The following is a 21,804-nucleotide window of genomic DNA, read 5'->3' on the forward strand; positions in this document are numbered from 1 at the left end:
GATAATAATTTTGTGTTAGTCTGACAGGAACATTGAATGTTAGGTGGTTTACAAGTTCTGCAGAATCAATATCACCTCTTATAAGATTTTGTATAAAATAAGGGCCCAGCATTGTTTTACGATTTACAAGTATAAGTAAATTAAGCAATTGTATACTGGAAGGTAGCCTTACGTTTTGATCCCAGTTCAAACTACGAAGCACAAAAAAGAAAGATAAGACATTTGTTTTGTACCCACTTACTACGGTTGATGTGCACTTGATATTGTGGACTCCAAACCGACGAGCAATATTCCGAAATAGGACGGTAAATAATAATTTGTTCGTATAAGGGTCATCAAAGTTTTTTATAAAAGTCCCGTTTTAAGATATTTTCATCAAAAGTGGCTACATGGACTGGTTCAGAATCTATAATACTGCCTGAGAGTTTATCTTTCTTTTGCGTATTAATACGGTTTATTAGGTGTTCGTTCCACATAAGAAATTTGAATACTATTTGTTTTAGGAAAGTAGATGAATTATGGATTGATTTTTAACAAAACAACTATTGATATCAAACAAAAACACGTCTGAACGAGGTAAAAATCTAGTGACGCTCTTGTCTAAAGCAAACAAAAGTTCTGATATCAACTTTTTTTATATTTTATATTATTATATTTATATTATTATTATTATTATATATATTATATTTATATTTTATATTATTATACGAACTCCTGAACAAATACATTTTCTTAATTTTTGTACTGTATTTTTGTTTAAAAAAATAAAGTTTTTATAAATTTGAAAAATAATATTCCCAATACTATAATAGTCCAAAAAAGACCGAAGCTACAATTTATTTTATATTATTTTCTCACCAACTTTCCGATCATTTCTATGACAGTCGTCTGATTTTGGTCAAATTAAATTCGAAATTCTGAATTAATTAAAAAATATTACTTCCAAGGTAGAAGGTTATATGTTGAAAAACACTGATGATATCATTTTTAAAATTTAGCTTTGGAAGCTATAAGATATAATTGACCGATCCGGCAGGATCCGACCTATATACTACCTGCAAAGGAAAGAAAACTTTCGGAAAAGTTTCAGCCAAATAGGCTTAAAGCTGAGAGACAAGCTGCGTAGACGGCCAGACGGACATGGCTAGATTGACTCCTCTAGTGATACTGATTTAAAATACATATACTCTATATGGTCTCCTTCACTGCATTGCCAACTTTTGACAGAAATCATTATACCCCCTTCAAGGGTATAATAAAACCTATGCAACTAAAGCAATAACACTTGCTTGCATAATTTAACTGTTTTCAAACATACTAAACACGCTAAACGCATTAGAAAAAATTCAAACGAACTGTTTGAAAAATATTCTTTTAAAGTCAACATTTGTTTTAAGTTTCAGTTCAACGTGAAATATATTGGTAACCGTCGGTTCGAAAGTGATTTTAATGTAGAGGAAGAGAACTATCGGTAGTGGCCGCCATCGATATTCAATTATGGTAAATTTATGAAACATCGATTGTGCCGATAGTGCTATCGATAGTCGAAAATACTATCGCCTAAAAACTGTATTGTTGAGGTGTATCAAAAATATTCGTTTACTTTATTCAAAAGTTTTGGTTTACAATAAAAGAGTATTTATATTTTTCTCTATTACCCGGGTTCGTCTCTCTGAAACAATTTGGCCCTCCTTGCCGAATGCTCATTCTGATTCAACAAACGTAGCGGGAATGCAATGTTATTTGCAAAAGAGGCTTATTATTGGCGGAGAGTCAAGTTCATTCACCTGAAATAATATATATATATATATTATATAGATTATTATTAGATTATATATCGTTTTTCAGACATACCTTAATCCTTAACAGAGGGTCGATACCTTAACAGGCAGTTGCTATCTCCAGATATCGCCTCTTAGTAAAAATTACATCAGAACCTACGTTTGTTTATTTGTTTTCCGATTGTTTATCCTCACTGCATTCGCAGCCGAAAATTGCGTGCCGCTGTCGCCGCTAGCAGATAAGCCGGCACAGCGTAGAAAAGGAGACAACAAGGAGAGGCAGATCTTCGGAGTTTCCTTCTGTGCCTTATAATCTGCCTGCCCGCGGCTGTCAGAGAGACAACCTTCGGCCGCTCTTTTTTTTCGCAAACCACACCAAAAGAAGACCTGGTGCAGGCTCTTTAAATTGTGCGCTGCGACAGCTTTTTATATTAATAAAAGTGATATTTTTAGAAAATAATAAATTCAGGTCAGTGCTACCTTAAGTGCAAGATGTGCGTTAACCTAATCTTAAAGTACGTCCCTTTTTAAGATGTTTTATAGGTTTTACAGCATAACCTTACAAATTCTGGTTCCGATACCCAAAGGTGGCGCGATAGAATGTTTTGTGACAGTAAAAATCCCGCAAATGGTTTTATAAAGATCGAAAAGGTACAAATACAAGTTTACAAGTAAAACACATTTTTTTAAACATATACCCTTATTTGCGTTGGACATGGATTCGGAGAAGCCGGGCAATGTTTAAGAAAGGCGATGACAAGTTAACAAAACAAAAAACTAGATTTACAAACAATTACTGTAAATCAACAGAAAAATTAAATAATACAATTTAAATAAAATGATTCAAAATGTTAGTAAATATGAATGTATTTTAAATTTAATATTTGAATAGGTTAAAATTCATGGGAAAAATTCCGAATTTCCCAAATTATTTCACTTGAGACGTTTCACGTGCAAGGAATTTTACAAGTGAAAACTCGTTGGAAAAATTCACAATTTCCAAAGCTATTTCACTTGGGACGCTTTTCTTGCAGGTGACAGGCCATACAACAAAGTAGTATAAGGAACAATTGAAATCCGCTGTTACTTCGTAAAAGTTTCCTTTGAATTTTTACTTGTGAAAAGCGTCACTTATTCTTCACTCGTGTAAGCTGACATATCATTCCGGATTCACATGTGAATTTTTTTTTTTTCGGAACTGAAGCACAGTCGAACATCGTTAAGCTGCGCCTATCAAAAGAATAACACAAATAAAAGACGAAATGTCATTGTATTTCGTGCCGACGTCTGTTTTACAGCTAAACCTGTTAACTATGTGACAGCATTCTTCCATTGGTTTTTGTTTAGATATGGACACAAAAAGAGTAAAAAAATTTGATTTGCCTTTATAACTCTGGTCTTTAACTTTTATATAGAGATTGATCGATTTATTAAAAAAAACAAACTTGTCCCATCTATGAATTTGCGACGCTGTGGGGTACACACAAATGTGCATATGTTTATTAGCGCTTGTTATTTTACATTCCATAAGGCTTTTCTTCTGCTTAAAGCTTTAAAAGCTAACATTGCAAACTTTGAATCCAACTTATGTATATTTAAAGCTCAGCAAATAATGAACATATGTATGTATGTTATGTGCGTTTTTGGTTTAGCTGAACTACTAGTTTTGTAATAATCGGCGAACAACAATAATATTATGTAACAAAATCAACATAGCGCATGTGTTAAAGTGAATAAGTGCTACATAGTTATATAATTGTAAGACTTTATTTACTTTTAATGCATATTGGAAAAATGTTGGATTCGGTTAGTATTGCAATTTATTCCTGCACCTATATACATATGTGCATAAGTATATGTGTATGTTTGTGTATGTCATTAAAGCGCATTGTTCGTTACTTCATCTTAAGTGCTAATAAACAGTTATTATAATAGAGCAATTTTTACGATTGTGCCATCTTACGAATTAAATTGTGCAGAAACTGCAAGGTATGTATTATATGTACAATGTACATTGTATATATCTACATAAATATGGGTACGGAAATGACTGAGCTTTTACAATATTCTAGCACTCCCAAAAAATGTATGAAGTAAATTGTTGAAATCCATTTTGTTTCGTCGAAAGCAATGGTACATATGTACATATATATGTATTATACTGGTGGAACTGAAATCCTGACAATCATATAGAGGAAACGAAATTTTAAGAGGACTGAAATATGCCGTAAAAACATATAATCTAAAGCGGCTTTTGAACCCTAACAGAGTCCGAATCTGCGGTAGTGATTCAGAACCAATACATACATACATATTTGAAGTCAAAGGATAAAGTTGTAAAAGTATGAGTATAAGGAACAAAGGAAATCCTGGGGGACTTCGAAAAAAAATTCCTATACATTTTCCCCTTGGAAAAAACGGACATCCAATATATATTCATGATCACGTATGAACAGATCTCGGAAACTACAAAAGCTAGAAAATTTAAGCAGGGTGGCACGCCCACTGTAAGGCCCACAATCCGCAAATTATGTAAGAAATTTTTTTTTTAACTAATTGTATTTTTCGCATTAATATATATATATGGAACATTTTAGAAAGTGAATTTATGTTCTCGAATTTACATATGTATGTACATTATTTATTCCAAAAGCCGAAATCAAAACTTATTTATTTTGGTGGTCCGTGTTCGCCACTACCCATTACCACGTTAAGAGGTGATTTTGTTTGATTGGCACTTATCGTAAAATAATAATATTTTTTTTAGATATAACCGTTTCTTGTTTGATTAATTTAGGATACTAAAACGATTTTATGGTACTAATTAAGAAATATATCACCTAACTTGTAGCAAAAAAGAAACGGAATCGGTTAAGTTTAACAAAACAGTTACTAAAATCACAAGTGTGCCAAGACCTTCGTTTCGAATTAAGTTTAAACAAGAAAAGAAGTTAACTTCGGCAAGCCGAAGTCAGATTTTAATAAAATTTAATTCGAAGTTCAGAACTAATTAAAAAATGTTATTTTCAAGCTTATAAGGTTATATGTTAAAAAACACAAAAGATATAATTTTTATTTCATGTTTTACTACTAATTTTCCGATCGTTCTTATGGCAGCTATATGATATAGTCGTCCGATTTTGATAAAATTTATTTTGAAATTCAGAACTAATTTAAAAATGTTATATCCAAGCTTAGAAATTATATTTTTATTTTTTTATATTTTATTTTTATATTTTTAAATGTTTTCCCCGATAGTTCCTATGGTACGTATAAGATATTGTTGTCCGATCCGGCTGGTTCCGACTTATATACTACCTGCAATAGAAAGAAGGCTTTTGGGAAAGTTTTAACTGAGAGACTAGTTTGCGTAGAAACGGACGGACAAACGGGCGGAAAGACGGACATGGCTAGATCGACTCGCTTTGTGATATACTTTATAGGGTATATATACGTAATAGCTTCATAATAACTTCTGACTGAAATAATTATACCCTCTGCAAAGGTATAAAAATGAGTAAAATTAAATGAGTAAATTAATAAAATAAAATGAATTTGATTTTAAATATATATCGCTTCATGTTTAAAATGTTAGATTTTTAAAACGTGTAGTAAAGGACGAAAAAAAGTGTAAATGCTAAGTGTGCCAACACATTAATGCATGACTGAATGTATGTATGGAGAGCCCACAATATCACCTTCAGTTCCGAGAACCACTTTTTTTACGGGAATCGTTGGTGACACGTCAGATGTCATGCATGAAACTCCATATATAAATTTATATGGGATCTCCGTTCTTGTACTCGTGACACGCATGCCTAATACGTCTTTGTCGTAAGTAATCACCTAAAAAAATAAGAACAAAAGATGTTTATTACCATTAATGTTTATTTATGTTGACCTATATTTGTTTTAATTGTGTTTTCCATTAATGTTGAATTATTTTTAGTAAGACTTGTTGATTGCTTATTTTTAAGCTTTGACATTGGCATCTTTAAACATTTTTACGGGTCCTCTGAATAATATAAAGAAATATGTAAAAAACATATTTTTTACTTTTAAAACACAAAACATTTAATTTTGCTACTTTCGGATTTAAATTGAGAGACCAGTTTGCGTAGAAACGAACAGTCGGACTTGGCTAGATCGACTCGTGGGGTAGGCTGATTTAAAATTTACATTTTATACGGCTAAGTCATCCTATATGTTAGCTTTAAAATTGAAAGACTAGTTTGAGTAGAAACGGACGGACAGGCGGATGTAGCTAGATCGACTCGTATAGTAATGCTAATCAAGAATATATATACATTATGGGGTCAGGATCACTAGCCGTGTCGATCTAGCCATGTCGTATGAACGCTGAGATTTTGGAAACTATAAAAGCTAGAACCGTCAGAATTGGCATGCAGATTCCTGGGGCTTCTGCGCAGCGCAAGTTTGTTTCAGAGAGGTGCCACGCTTACTTTATCGCCCACAATCCTTGAAAATCTGTAGAGCCTAGAGTTTTTATGGTAGAACAAAAATTTTAAATGAAATGTATTTGTCTGATCAATACATATCGATTGACCCAAAAAATGTGCCACGCCCACTCTAACGACCTCAAGCCGCCCAAAACTGTGGTGGCAAAAGTTGTCATGCTACAAATTTTTTTTGCCAAAATGTATTTGCTCATTAAAACCTTTCGATTGACCTAAAAATGGCAAAGACACTTAAAACTGTCTGCCGCCCGCATAACATATACCAAAATAGCTGGTAGGTGGCGCTATAGAATATTTCTATGCTCTTATATATCTCCATTTTTATTTTTCTCCCTCAAGCTGAGTAACGGGTATCTGATCTTGTTTTCCGACGTTTCTATGACAGCTGTTAATAAAGTCGTCCGATTTTGATAAAATTTAATTTAATTTTTAGCAAGGGTTTAATAATTGAATTTTAAATAAAAACAGGGCAGAACGCTATAGTCGAGTGCCTCGACTAGCAGATACCCGTTACTCAGCTTAAGGGAGTAAAAGGATAATGAAGATATATAAGCAGAAAAGCTATATTTTAAGGCACCACCTACCTAGGGTACCACCTAACTGTAGGAGCTACAGATTTTCTCGAATTGTGGGCGTTAGAGTGGGCGTGGCAAACAAACTGATCTGCATGCCAAGTATGATCTAGATCTTATAGTTTCCGAGATCTCAGCGCTCATGCGGACGGACGGAAAGACGGACATGGCTAGATCGATTTGGGTAGTGATCCTAATCAAGAATATATGTACTTTATGGGGTTGGAAACGCTTCCTTCTACGTGTTACTTTCCGACGAATCTAGTATACCCTTTAATTTGAATTTATGCAGTCGATTAATAATACTAAAAATAAATATATGATCTTAATATATTTCAGTTAAATATTATAAAAACTGTAAATGAAAAATGTACATATTTAAATTAATTAATCATAATTTTAATTAGAAGGATGCGTCTTTGGCCCCGTAAAGTATACGAGGTGTGTTCAAAAAGTAAGGTGACTTATAAAATTTCGCGGGCAACATATTTTCGATTATCGATTTTTTTGTTTTGTTATGTTGGTACACTCATCCCTAACATCTGTACCAAGTTTCAATTGAATCCCCTTTTTTTTTAGTTGTGAGAGGCGTAAAGGTAACAAGTTGTTTTGCGTGCTCAGCGATTTTTTGCTATCGAAAAATATGGATCAAAGGATTTGCATCAAATTTTGTGTAAAAAATAAAATTAAGTGCTCCGAAATGGATTTGGCCCCATGTGACTTTTTCTTGTTCCCAAAACTAAAGAGACCTATGAAAGGACGGATTTTTGCAACGATTGAAGAGATAAAGACTGCATCGCTGGAAGAGCTCAAGGCTATACCGAAAAGTGCTTATGGGAAGTGCTTTGAGGATTGGAAAAACCGTTGGCATAAGTGTATTGTATCTGAGGGGGATTACTTTGAAGGGGACAACATTAATATTGATAAATAAATTAATAGTTTTTCTTGAAAATACAAAGTCACCTTACTCTTTGAACACACCTCGTATATATTTTCGATCATCACTAGCCGAGTCAAGCAGACCATGTTCCTCTGTCCTTGGGAACGGTTTGATCCCAGAAACCATGCGCTCTACTTATATATAGGGAAGGTATAAGATTAGATTAAACACAAATTCATTATACTGAACTTTAAGTTTCGGAATGAGCAATATCTGGTCTAACAGACATTTTAATTAGCTTGTAACATATCCCCTTTTGCTTACTCCCCAATTTTTTCTGCGAGTGGTCTGACGTGGTCACAGAAGTATGTTTAATGCAGCGTATCAGCGAGGGAATCTGGTAGTGGTTTTAAAAAAAATCGCCTGAAAACTGTTACTTGTAATACCATGCTGAGTTTAATGTTACAAAAATACTCATGTTTTTAGATTTCTGTGATTATATATGTACATTGTTCCCAAAAAAACGACATCCATGGGTATAAAAATTTCAGCTAGCCATAGTAATCTTTCCTTTTCCTTTCTTTTTATACCCTTGCAGAGGGTCAGTCAGTTTCCGACCCCATAAAGTATATATATTCTTGATCAGCGTCACTAGACGAGTCGATCTAGTCATGTACCTTTGTCCGTCCGTCTGTCTGTCCGTTTCTACTCAAACCTGTCCCTCAGTTTTAAAGCTAACGGGCTGAAACTTTCCCAAAAGTCTTCTTTCTATTACAGGTAGTAGCCGGATCGGACAACTATATCATATAGCTCCCATGGGAAAAAATTAAAAAAATGGATATCTTTAGTGCTTTTTAACATATAACCCCCAACGCTTGGAAATAATATTTTTTAATTAGTTCTGAATTTCGAACTAATTTTTATCGATATCGGACGACTATAGCATATAGCTGCCATACGAACGATCGGCAAATTGGTGGGAAAATAATATGGAAAATTATATTTTTGGTGTATTTTTTTTCTTAATTTCGAATTTAATTTTTTTTCAAAATCGGTCGACTATTTCACCTAGCTGCCATAGGAAATATCAGAAAATGGGTGGGAAAATAATATAAATCAAATTAAAGCTTCGGTGTTTTTGACATATTATTCTACAATATTGGTAAGATACTTTTTTATATTTTTAAGAATTTCGAATTAAAATAATAAAATTCGGACGACTCTAACATTTAGCTGTCAAAGAAACGGTCAGAGAAATTATAACATAATTTTTTTTAATATCACTGATTCTTTCTTATAACTGCAACTTCGTCTTGCCGAAGCTAACTTCCTTTCTTGTTTAGCATTATTTTAAAATCTAAAAATCCATTCAGCTAAGACAAAAAAATTTAAAGGGGCGCGAACACTTGGGGGCAGCGCGGTGTGGTTTTTACCGCCTAGAGATGTTTGAATGTATTTAAATAAAAACCAGCACGCTAATGCTTCGCGTTTCGGAGCGATGCAGCGCGTAACCGTAATGCTGGACGATGCATTCCAATGCTTACTCTCGAAATCTTTATAACAAAGAACAGCTAAAAAAGACTTCGTCGTCTGATGAGCTGGATATTTTTTAATTGTAGTGTTCACACAGTAGAATGAAATTGACAGTTAGTGTTTGACGATTCTAATAAAGCAATATAAAAAATTTGTTTCAAGAATTCGCCTCGACGACTTCGCTTGAGTGTGCGTTTCTCAAGTGGCGTCGAGCCCCATGTAACGCATGGGCGCACTTTAATATGTCAGAAAAGAACCACGTTATGTATATATATACCCATTACCCGTAAAGTAAAAGACTATACTAGATTCATCAAATAGTATATAATAGGCAGAAAGAAGCGTTTTCGACCCATAATTTATATATATTCTTGATCAGAATCACAAGCCGAGTAGATCTAGCCATGTCCGTCTGTCGTAGAACGCTGAAATCTCGGAAACTATAAGAGCTAGAATATTCGGAATTGGCGTGAAGATTGATGGGCTTTCTGTGCCACACCCACTCTAACGCCCACGATCCACGAAAATCTGTAGTGCATTCTTGTTCTTGCTATAGGATATTGTTGACCAATCCGGCTTGTTCCGGCTTAAATAATACCTGTAATAGACAGAAATTTTATGTGAAGGTTTTATACCGATCACTTTAAAACTAAATGACTAAACGTATATAAAGTCCGCTCTGGTGGGCTGGTGTCAATACAAACCTTTCTCTGGACATTACGGCCTTTATCCGTACCAAAAACTCAGTGATAGGTCACACAATTTAAATTTCCATAAAAAAATTACTTTTTTTTGTAAGGGTAAGGCCTTTAGTATATAAGTATACGTCTAATAAGCATATTTGCTTACATTGTTTTGAGTCCTAACCTGTGGTATTTTTTAAATCGCTGTTGAAAAAAATAACATTAAATGTTTTATTAAGGATTTTATTGAGAGCTTATAATGAAGTTTATTTTTACACGAATTGCTAAGATGCCTTTCTACAGATTTGCATTTAAGGTTTCATCATATCTTGAGCTCGCTTGATCATGGTGCACAATGGTCCGCCTTCCCTTGTTACTTTTTCGACCTATCTCCACATGACCAATTTTATCCATGATTTTTGAAAAAACGAATTTGTTTGTTGTATTTGGCTCTTTTTTTTTAAGACACGAAATATTGCTGTTTTAGTCTCTTTAGCATACATATATTTGTCATTCGGCACCTGTGACTATGTTATAAACATCATTTGTAACTCCGCAATTGTATATTAAATTTTTTTTGCAGCGGTTTACACGATCCTTTGTTTTTTATTTTTTACGGCCAAGTGCTTAAACAATTCTATCTAGAACAATGACTGCTTTTGGCATTTTTTTTGGACATTCGCCTTTGACCGAGCGTCGGGCACGATTAAATTTATTAATACAGTTTTTCACAGTTTATTTGTCGATAAAAGTTCAAACCTTTTGATCACATTTTTTGGTAATTGTGAAGTAATGAAAGCATGCTTTATACTAAAGTGAAAGCCGCGATGATCAAAAATAACAAAGCCTTTAGCTTTTATTTTTCTTATTTTCCCATTATTTATCCGACCGTTCTAATAGCATTTTTATGATGTAACTGACCTTTATATTCAAATTTAATTCGGAATTCTTAAACTCTATCTTGTTAGTGAGTATACTTTTGTGCGCTCTGACTGGATTTGGTGGCTTGTGGTCGAGGAGGATATGGGCCTTTATTGTATAAAAACATCTGTTGCCTTTTCCAGTATATCAGGAGCCAGCGATTTATTCTCGTAAAAAAATTAAGATCCTTTGTGTTAGTCATCAGAGCTCAAATCTCTCGATACTATGAAAACCCGCTGCGAAGGATACCTGTTTTAATTTTCAGTTTATTAAACTGAACCTGTTATGAAATATCAGTATCTATCGGATTGTCAAGCACTGTTTAAATCAAACCGCTTGTAATAATTAAAACTTGTTAGCTGAGTAAATAGAATGTGTAAGTTCCCCGATATTATTTGTATCTTTTTAGGTGTTCCAGATGAAAAATAAATCAAAAAGAGACAAACTCTTAACATTTTCTTAAGCTTCGCTACGCTTTGAGTGCTGCTGGTGCTAACGGAAGAGCTTCGATCTTTGCTGGTGGCAGTTGGTGTCAGGCTGTTAGTACAAGACTTGCGAAATCTTGAATTTTTTAATTGTTAAATAAACATTGGCCGTTCTTGCAGTATTGCAATTTGAGAAGAGAAATACTTTACAAGAGAAATACAAGAGAAATACTTTACAAACTGTTTTTAAGTATGCCTCCTAAATAGTTCAAAGTTAAATATTCACAAACCCTAAGAAAATTGAATTTGTTAGGAAAAATTATTTTTTCTATTTTTGTGACCCGTGTTTATGTTCTACCTGGATAAAACTTCACAAATTATAAGCATTATTTGTCCGAAGTAAAATATTTTCTATCTTATCTTTTCGACTATCTTAAAAACGGTAGTATTCCTCCAATGTTAAAAAGGCCTCTTTGGTTTACCAATGTACTAAAAATTCTTAAAAACCCTTAAACAAACATTTAATATATAACACCTTTTTCACTTAATTGGTTTTTTCAAATTGAATTTTGCGCTCATTGTTGTAATTATAACACCCTATATCACATAATTTGTTCATTAAATAATTTGTAGTTATTTCAAAAATTATAATTACATATGATAAATGTTCCTGGCACAAAAACCACATAACTTAAACTAGGATCAATGTGGATCAAACGTCAGACTGACATCTCATTAGAAGAGTGCAGTACAAGCAATTCACTATGGGCAAAATTTCGATTTTTTGGCATCAATTCTAATTTTGAAGATAGAGTCTTGAAACTTTGCAGATATGTCTTAAATATTATGCCTGAATTTCGGTTTTTTTTTGCAGTTTGACCACGCTTTCCGTTCCGCCCCTTAAAGCTATGGGCAAATGTCTTTGATTTTTAGGCATAAAGTCTGATTCCAAGAATATTTATAATAGACGATTAAAACTTTCAACATTTAATTGTAATTGAATTTCATATATAATTTTATGTTAGTTTGACCACGCCTTTTTTAACGCCCCTTTCAAGATATTTTAAATAAATTTAAATAGTCCTCAATAGTACTTAGAACAATACTAATTTCGTACCATGTTTTAAATAGTTGTACAGTTATATTAAAAAATTTACTTTTGTCCGTTTTTTTTTTCGTCATACATGGAAAACAGTCAATTATCCGGAAAATCCCACAATTCTTTCTCCAATACAACTCCATTTAATCCAATGATTTCCATCTCGTCATCACCAGCTTCTTCTTCATTGTTGTTCTCGTCTTCGCATAGCTGAACATCAGGACATTATAAAGATCTACAACGTCTTTTGGCAGTTTTTTTTATGGTCCAAGCGTTCTCGTTCCTTTATGTTAAGAGTAGACAAAAGTAGGTCTGATGCATCTAATGACCTGTTAAAGACATCAGACATCGTTTCGTAGCAAAAGTGCACTATCGATTAGTTTGGTTTTTTTGCCGAGACTGAAGCCGCATGCAAAAATAATGGCACCGAATTTTCGTTTTCTTTGGTTAGTTCAGATGCTAATTTACGTTTCACTCTTGGTCCTGGTTTTCGACCACGTTTATCATGGGTCACGTCCTTTTCCATTACACCAATTTTTAAACTTGACGCGAGCCACTGTGAATTTTTTGATTCGAAGCGATCTATTTTTTCTGTTGCATTTCGCCAATTTCGGATTAAGAAAACCAGCTTAAGTTTTATCGTTTAAATCGATTTCGCCCATATTTTCCATTATAAAGTTATATACTGGAGCTTGTTGCCGATTATTGTCATTCCATACATCAAGCAACGTTGAATGGCAAAAGTCAAGTGCAACTGCATCATATCAAATTATTGGCTAATGGAACAAAAAGGAGCAAAAGAGCTTTATGTTATTGTTAAGTTTCAACTTCCACCTTACGTTAACCCTCGTCAACTTGTTAGTTCATTCCACGAAACACACATCTACATTTTTTAGTTGTGACATAAAAGCACAGCAACAACACATTATTATATTGGACAACACAACACATATAACAAAATTTTCGAGCTTATAACTTTTTTGACTTACCATGACCTTTTAATTCCATATTCAACTGATTTTATTTGATTCACAATTGTTAAGTTATGAAACTGCAAAGATCGACAACTTTTGCGCGCTTTTAATTTAAGGTGTGACCAGATCTCAACCTTTCGACTTCGTTAAAAAAAAGTACTAAAAAAACATTTACAAATGTTTAAAAATTATATTTGGAATCCTGATGGTTTTCTTAATCATGTGAAATACTTTTTTTAAATACAAAACAACCAAAAAATTGTAAAATGGACAAAATTTCGGACTTTTTGCCTATAGTTCAATGAGAGAAAAGCTACAATGCAACCTCACTCAACTTATTTTATGGAAGGAACTGAAATAACTGTATGAGAACGTTCAGCAAAGCACAAATTGGCACTGTGATACTTTATTTTTCTTTATGCGGGTACTTGCGGATGCCATCTTATAAATGGGATTTCCCTTTTCTAATTAGAAACATGTGTAAGCGTGTACTAGGAGACTTATACTTTAGCCTGCGTTTACTATTTTCCAATTTTGTATGAAATGTTCGATAGTAGGGTCAATCGCCTCGTTCACCCGGGAACTGGTGAAATAGTGTACTTACATAGAGATCCATGTAAGGGACGATAAAAAGAGTACTCATGCAAGGTCAGTAATTGAGAATGAGAAATTACTAATTGTATACCCTTGCAGTTACCTTGCCAAATAGATTCACTAGAAACTATATTCCGCTAGTATTAAATCATTGTATCTCCAATTATGCAATGTATGCACCTTTTAGAGTACTTTGCAAAGACTATATCACCTAATATCTCATACCGACCCACTGCCTATCCTTAAATCAATAATACTATCCTATTTAGCAACTAATTAGTTTTACTTTATGTATCTTGTCTATGCGTATTTTGACCCGTATTTTGAATTGTCTGTAGTTATATTGTCTTTTTATTTGTCCGCGTTTTTATTTACTCGCCCTAAACTGTGATTGGGCTCAGCACGTAACAAGCATTGCTTGGTGTCGAAGGGTCACTTGGGTGTACTAACCATAATACTAATATCATTATGAACGCCTCGGTATTTAAATGGCTATGTCTTCTTTTCTTTATAACTACGAATACAGAAATGCAAAAATTTTATTACATTATTTAAAATAATTATAAAGCTCGAAAAAAAGAGTGTCACTTTTCATAAGTTTTGACGAAATATCAAACCAAGAATACGTTCGCCTGTAATTGCTCATTGGTTATATTGGTAGCATACTACTATTGTTATTACCAATGTACATATCCACAAGCTCACGACTGTATACCACATCCAATTGTAAGCAAGTCAATAAGAATTTACCATCGTTAAAAAGGTAAGTTAAAGGAAAATAAGGAATAACGCTGTAGTCGGGTGCTTTAACTATACGACCTGAAGCTGAAGGGAGCAAAAAGGAAATGAAGATATATGTATAAGCAGAAATGCGATATTGTAAGCGCCACCTACCCTTTATTTTAATATATGTTATGTGGGCGGCAGACCGAATTAAGCGTTTTGGACGTTTGTTGGCAAACTTTTTTTTATTCTAGCTGTAAAACTGTAGGCACCACAGATTTTCGCGGATTGTGGGCGTAAGAATCTGAATCAAACATGCGCTGAGCAGGAAGCCTAGGAATCTGCAAGCCAAGTCCAAATCTTCTAGCTTTTATAGTTTCCGAGATCTCGGGCTAGACCAACTTGGCTAGTGATCCTGATCAAGAATATATATACTTTATGGGGTCGGAAACTCTGATTTTTACCTGTTACATCCTTTCCGTCGAATCTAGTATACCCTTTACTCTATGAGTAACAGGTATAATTACCATGAAACTAAAAACCACAGACTATAGACTACACCCGAAGTTTGATCGTAAATAAAGTACTAGTTAGAGAGGTATATCAGTTTAGGACTTGAATCGGTTAATGAATAAAATTAAACAAAGTAATTATGTCGTAAATAAAGTACTAGTTAGAGAGGTATATCAGTTTAAGACTTGAATCGGTTTATGAATAAAATTAAATAAAGTTATTACATTATTAAACTAATAGTGCAATATTGTAGTTGGCGCAGCCAGTAGGATTCCAAAGTAATTTTTTTAAATCGGTTTTAAGCGGTCATGTCAGTTAACAAAATCATTTTACATCACAAACTAAAAATCCAATATGGTCGATAAACCACGGTATGGAACATAATTTTGACGAGTAGAATATTTCTTAAAATTATACCCTACACAAGACAGTTACACTCAATTGAGCAGTTCAGACGACCATTTTCTCATTTTAAAAGAAAAGAATTTTAGAGGAAAATACGATGAACTGGATCTCCACAAAATCGACACTAATGATAGAATGTAAGGAAATTAAATCATTTATAAAGGCAGTATCATAAAGCTAGTATAAGTATTGAGGGGAAAATGTGCAAAAATTGTATTGAAACAAGAAAGGAAGTTAACTTCGGCAAGCCGAAGTTTGTATATCCTTGAAGTTATAATAAATAATCAATAATTTTATTAAATTGAATTCGAAATTCTTAAAAATATTAAAATTTATATTCCCAATATTATAGGATAATATGTCTTATTATATGATAATATGCCCCAAAGCTATAATTTGTTTCACATTACTTCCCACCAATCCGATCGTTCCTATGACAGCTATATGATATAGTCCATAACCAAATAAAAAATGTTATTTCCAAGGGAAGGATATAAGTTAAAAAACACCGAAGATATAATTTTTCAATATTATTTTACCTCTAATTTTCCGATTGTTTAATACGAAATTCAGAACTAATTTAAGAATGTTATATCCAAGTTTGGAAAGGTATAAGATATAGTTAAGGTAAGATATAGTTGTCCGATCCGGCTGGTTCCGACTTATATACTACCTGCAATAGAAAGAAGACTTTTGGGTAAGCCCCATAGCTTTAAAACTGAGAGACTAGTTTGCGTAGAAACGGACGGACAGACAGACTGACGGACAGACTGACGGACAGACGATCATGGATAAATCTCGTCTTGTGACGCTGATCAAGAATATATATACTTTATGGGGTCGGAAACGTCTCCTTCACTGCGTTCCAAACTTCTGACTGAAACGGCATTGACAGTGCCATCATCGGTATGTCTATACTCAATGGAGGCATCGACGGATTCTGAAATTGCTAATTTATTTGCTGAGTTTTTCCAAACTACTTATAGTTCGACAGCTTAGTCAAATTCTAACTACCCTAATCCCTTAAATAGGCAAATTGTATTTTTTCCCCTGCAATCACCGAAAGCTCTCTCTAAAGAGATTTAGCAACAACAACGCCAACTTATTTCCCCGGTCCAGATGGACTTCCTGGATGTGTGCTTAAGTTTTGTGCGTCAACCATTTGTAAACCGATTCTTAAACTTTTTTTTTTTGTCTATTTCATCATCAGTTTTTCTTTCTATCTGGAAGGACTCTATTATTATCTGCGAAGGCAGATGCGCAAAATTACAGAGATATTTCTAAATTGTCGGCAATTCCTATAGCATTTGAACGTATTATCACTTCTCATTTGCAACATTTATGTTCCTCGCTTATATCACCGTGTCAGCATGGATTTGTTAAGCGAAGATCGACCACCACCAACCTTCTTGAATTGTCATCTATTGTAAAAAATGGGCTTATGAAAAAATGCAAATGTATATACTGATATTAGTAAGGCCTCTGACTCCGTTAACCACTCACTTCTTTTATTTAAATTAGATCAGATTGGGTTTCCTGGTAATCTATTATCTTGGATTTCATGATACTTGAATGGTAGTAGTCAGATGGTTATAGTCAAGAATGCTTTTTCAAAATTGATCTACGTGACATCTGGAGTGCCTCAGGGTAGTCATTTGGGCCCTTTGCTGTTTACTTTTTTTTATTAACGATCTTGCCTCAATCATAACACATTCTCGTATACTTATGTATGCTGATGATGTTGAGCTTTGTTTATCATATAGTGATATAGCGTGATTGATTGTTTTCATGGATGGTGTGAGTACAACCTTTTAAATTTGAACGGCCTTAAATGCAACGTTATGACATTTTATAGGGGTACTCCTATGTTTATCAGTTACTTTCTTAAAAGTACGCCACTTGGCCGTATATATTCAGTTAACGATTTAGGTGTTCTTCTTGACCCACTGTTAACAAAGCCATGAGTGTTCTTGGGTTTATAAAGCGTTGGTCAAAAGAATTTGTTGACCCTTATACGACCAAATTATTATTTACCTCCCTTGTCCGTCCTATTTTGGAATATTGTTCGTCGGTTTGGAGTCCACAATATCGAGTGCACATCGACCGTATTGAGTCGGTACAAAAAAATTTCTCTTATTTGTCCTGCGTAGTTTGAACTGGAATCAAAACGTAAGGCTTCCTTCCTACGAGAGTAGATTACAATTGCTTAATTTACCTACACTTGTAAGTCGTAGAACAATGCTTGGTACTATTTTTATACAAAATCTTATAAGAGGTGACATTGATTCTGCAGATCTTTTAAACCGCCTAAGATTCAACGTTCCTGTTAGACTAACACAAATTTATTATCCTTCGCGTTCTATATAATAACTATAATAAACGTTGGCATTTAATTTGCATTTCAACATCTATTAAAAACTAATATTATTAAAAACTAATATTATTAAAAACTGTAACGAACTGATTTCTTTGGTTTCTGCTCGCTACGGTATTTGTGCGGCTAGCTCAGTAGATTGTGTGTGTTCGTTTCACCAAATTTATATAAACGTGACCGCCCAGTAGTTCAGTGAAAAAAGCACAGAATTCTCGGGTTCGGAGTGGGTTTATTGCGGGTATAACTACAGACGTCTTTATAACTTGCTTGTCTCGCTGTCTCCGACGGTGTGGGTTGTCTTGTCGCTCCTCGAAGATCCTTGACCGCTGATTGCTCCTGACGTGACTGCTCGGCCACGATTATGACTCGCTATGGGGTCAGCTGTGCGGGCTTAGGGAAGCGTCACCGTTCTCAGACTAGGGTGAACAGACTGACGAGCTCTCCAGGATCACTCCTCTCGATACCCGACATCCTGTCCCTTGCTCTGTCCCGGATGGTCCCACGGGCTTCCGCTCAGATCGTGCGGACAGTCAAGGCAGAACGCCAGGAAGCTGCCTCGCTTTTCACTTCGCTTCTGTGCCTCGTGTAAACGAACGTTCCACCCTAGCCTCACCCTTCCGCGTACTGTCCGTGCCGTTCCTGCGGCCTCGATCCTCCTTGCGTGGCCGTTGCGGTGTGGTGTCCTGCTTGCTGGTGGCGATATCCTGCGAACTGCTCCTGACAGGTGGCTGTAGGTCTTGACTTCTGTGCTGGGTTCGAGGGCATACGCCGATCCGGGACTTCTCTCCCTTCTGGCTCGTGACTCTCAGGGTTCTGTTGCGCCGCTCCGGGACTTCTCTCCCTTCTGGCTCGCTACTCTAGGGGTTCTGTTGCGCCGTTCCGGGACTAGAGTCCCTTCTGGCTCGCTACTCTAGGGGTTCCGTTGCGCCGCTCCGGGACTTCTCTCCCTTCTGGCTCGCTATTCTAGGGGTTCCGTTGCGCCGCTCCGGGACTTCTCTCCCTTCTGGCTCGCTACTCTAGGGGTTCTGTCACGCCGCTCCGGGACTTCTCTTCCTTCTGGCTTGCTACTCTCGATTTCAAATCTAAGTCTAGTAGACCCTCCAGGCGTAACGCCAGGACTTTGTCGGCAGGACAGAACAGAACTTAGCCGTGTGGTGCCTCCTTAGACCGACATGGCTAAATCGAGTCGTGTAGAGATACTGAATATATATACTTTATAACGTATCTGAATACGTTTCCTTCACTGCGTTGTAAACTTCTGACTGACTAACTGTCTACCTTTTCAATGCTATGGTAGACACAGGGTCATCCATTAATAAATTGCATGAACACTTTGGGAACTTTAAAGTAAGCAACGAAAATGAAAAGGTATAAACAATTAACGGATCATTAAAATTATACAGAAATGTAATATTAGAACCAAAAGTTTGTCTAATAGAACGCAAATTTTATTTGCATACATTTTTAGATAAATAAAATTATGTAGTGGGAAGTTTTTTAAATGGTTGTGAAGCTAAAATAATAAAGTGCCTTCATATAACCCAATCAATAAATTAAAAAGGATAAGACCGAAATGCTCCATCGTCTTCTAGGGTTCAATCATTTAATTCCGCTATCGACAATGGATTAAGAATATGTAATGAATTCAGACTAGAACATTTAAATGAAGAAGTAAAAGAAAGTTTGAAAAAAGTTTTTTTACAATTTAATATAGAAGGCAATAATTTGACTTTCACAAGAACAAGCTAAACATCAGGATGAATTTAAAAGAATTGGCAAAAAAAGAAATAATTAATTCGTAAATTGAAATCTCCAATTAAGGTGGTTCCAAAGAAATCTAATGCCTCAAAAAATTTACAGTAGTAATAGGCTACAGAAATTAAAACAAAATAAAATAATAGAGCGATGTTAATATTTCAATATACAATAAAATTGATTTAGCAAAAGGATTTACTTAAATTCGATGGGTTCTAAATCAATTGCTAAAACAGCACTCCCAACAAATAGTTGTCATTATGATTATACACGAATACCATTCGAACTCAAGAATATGCTCACTACTTTCCAAAAGTGTGTCACATACATCCCAATACTTAGGCGTTGTAAAGGGGAATGTGTGAGTTGCTACTGGTTTGTCAGGAATAAGGCGAATAGATAGCGCGACTTACGGTGAATAATTACACTAACTCGTGTTATTAGTTATAGTATTTTAATGATAAACAAATGGATTACAAAATATGAATAGATATATCGGCTTATGAAAATTGTACGTTGCGATGTGTCGTTCTCGCGGAGCTGACGTTGCTCGTGTCGATCTCGTTCCACAATTACTCGCCAACTGGCTTCGGAGTTTTCACACAGTTGCTGTTCAAGGCTTCCCCATCGGAACTGGATCGTGACAAGTGTATGAACAATATATAGAAAAATTAATTCATCAAAATTGTATAGTTTATTTAGATGATATAATAATTAATATAAAAATGGGTTTAAAAACTACGAGAAGAGAAGCTGAATTTCAAGATCATGTAGTTGTCACCACAACAGGTCAACAGACCATATCCGAAAAAAAAAGCGCCATTTTAAATTTTCTTATACCAAAGTCTCAAGAAAAAATAAAACCATTTTATACCCAACTTCGAAAATGTAGCCAATGACTTTAAAATAAAGAAAATGTGCTAATATAAATACTAAATAAAAATTATACATAAAATCATTTCAAAATATGAAGGTCCCAATCACTTTGGACTCTAACTCTCTGAATAAACATGAAATAAATATTGGCAGAATAGAACAAGAATTATAAGCTTTGTAGTAAGGGCTAAAAAATATTTTCGTTTATATCTGTTTACTAGACCATAAAAGAACCAAATGTGAAATTAAAACAAGTGAGGCATGCCGAAGTTTGTATACCCTTGTAGTTATAAGAACTAATCTATGTTAGTAACACCATGTTAAATGCTTATAGATTCTTGCCAGCTTCAGTGATATTAAACTACAAAGCATAATTTTTTTTTAATAATGTTATAGTCGTCCGATTTTTATTAAATTTAATTCTTAAAAAAAAATTAAAAACACAAAATATATAATTTAAAAAGCAACTTTTTTGCGAATATTCGTTTTAGAGCCGTAAGATATAGTTGTCCGATCGCGCTGGTTTCGACCTATGTACTACATGCAAAAGAAAAAAGACTTTTGGGAAAGGAAACGGACGGACAGACGGACAAGGCTACATCGACTCGTCTAGTGACGCTGATCAGAAATATATACGAGGTGTGTTCAAAAAGTAAGGTGACCTTTCAAATTTCGCGGGCAACATATTTTCGATTATCGATTTTTTTATTTTGTTATGTTGGTACACTCTTCCCTAACATCTGTACCAAGTTTCAATTGAATCCCCTTTTTTGTTTAGTTGTGGAGGCGTAAAAGTAAAAAGTTGTTTTGCGTGCTCAGCGATTTTTTGCTATCAAAAAATATGGATGAAAGGATTTGCATCAAATTTTGTGTAAAAAATAAAATTAAGTGCTCCGAAACACTTGAAATGTTGACAGTGGCATACGGTGAAACTGTTCTGAGTAAAATAAATGTTTACAAGTGGTACAAACTCTTCCAAGATGGCCGGGAAGATGCCAATGACGAGCCTCGCTCTGGACGCCCAAGCACGTCAACAACTGATGAAAACGTTCAAGCAGTGAAGAAAATTGTTTTGGAAAATCGTCGAATCACTATCAGAGAAGTTGCTGAAGATCTCGGTATATCGCTTGGCTCGTGCCATGAAATTTTTTCAAACGTTTTCGGCATGAGTCGTGTGTCAGCGAAGTTTGTTCCAAAATTGCTGAATTTTGACCAAAA

At 34.6% G+C, this 21,804-nt stretch overlaps 2 protein-coding genes across 11 annotated transcripts in view; one reads left to right on the plus strand and one right to left on the minus strand.

Moving 5' to 3' along the window:
• Nucleotides 1-1,583: 1,583 nt before the first annotated feature.
• LOC122818519 (uncharacterized) lies at nt 1,584-13,977 on the minus strand. Of its 4 annotated transcripts, none has more exons than XR_007763702.1 (4): nt 3,086-3,100; nt 2,869-3,011; nt 1,855-2,203; nt 1,584-1,787 (listed from the first exon to the last, which is right to left on the minus strand). XR_007763702.1 is itself a non-coding variant. In XM_044092692.2 (4 exons), the coding sequence occupies exons 1-3, from the start codon at nt 13,960-13,962 to the stop codon at nt 1,938-1,940; spliced, it is 426 nt and encodes a 141-aa protein (XP_043948627.1). In that variant the 5' UTR covers nt 13,963-13,977; the 3' UTR covers nt 1,584-1,787; nt 1,855-1,937. The 4 variants fall into 4 exon arrangements, 1 of the variants encoding a protein (XP_043948627.1); XM_044092692.2 differs by lacking the exons at nt 2,869-3,011; nt 3,086-3,100 and adding exons at nt 5,480-5,627; nt 13,951-13,977; XR_007763703.1 differs by lacking the exons at nt 2,869-3,011; nt 3,086-3,100 and adding an exon at nt 3,227-3,241.
• LOC108028850 (calcium/calmodulin-dependent protein kinase kinase 2) overlaps nt 2,122-21,804 on the plus strand; it is a 243,822-nt gene continuing 224,139 nt past the window's right edge. Inside the window, exons 1-2 of one of the 7 annotated variants that reach the window (XM_050886209.1) lie at nt 3,414-3,587; nt 3,717-3,770. Coding sequence is in view for 1 of the 7 variants with exons in the window: in XM_044092682.2 (XP_043948617.1) it covers nt 4,220-4,313 (94 nt within the window). In the remaining 6 variants the exon portion in view is untranslated. Of the gene's footprint in view, nt 2,251-2,331; nt 2,433-3,413; nt 3,588-3,699; nt 3,771-3,918; nt 4,314-21,804 lie in introns of those variants that run through there. The other 6 variants (XM_050886206.1, XM_050886205.1, XM_050886207.1 and 3 more) reach the window with 6 other exon arrangements.

This window comes from Drosophila biarmipes, chromosome 3L, assembly GCF_025231255.1.
Source record: "Drosophila biarmipes strain raj3 chromosome 3L, RU_DBia_V1.1, whole genome shotgun sequence".
In the NCBI taxonomy this organism is placed as follows: domain Eukaryota; kingdom Metazoa; phylum Arthropoda; class Insecta; order Diptera; family Drosophilidae; genus Drosophila; species Drosophila biarmipes.

Bases quoted from the DNA above. Each gene is read 5' to 3' on its own strand.
- LOC122818519 (XM_044092692.2), bottom strand. The intron at 2,204-5,479 runs GTGATATTGTGG...TAATATAAAAAG, and splicing joins AGTGGTTCTCGGAACTGAAG to CTGTCGCAGCGCACAATTTA.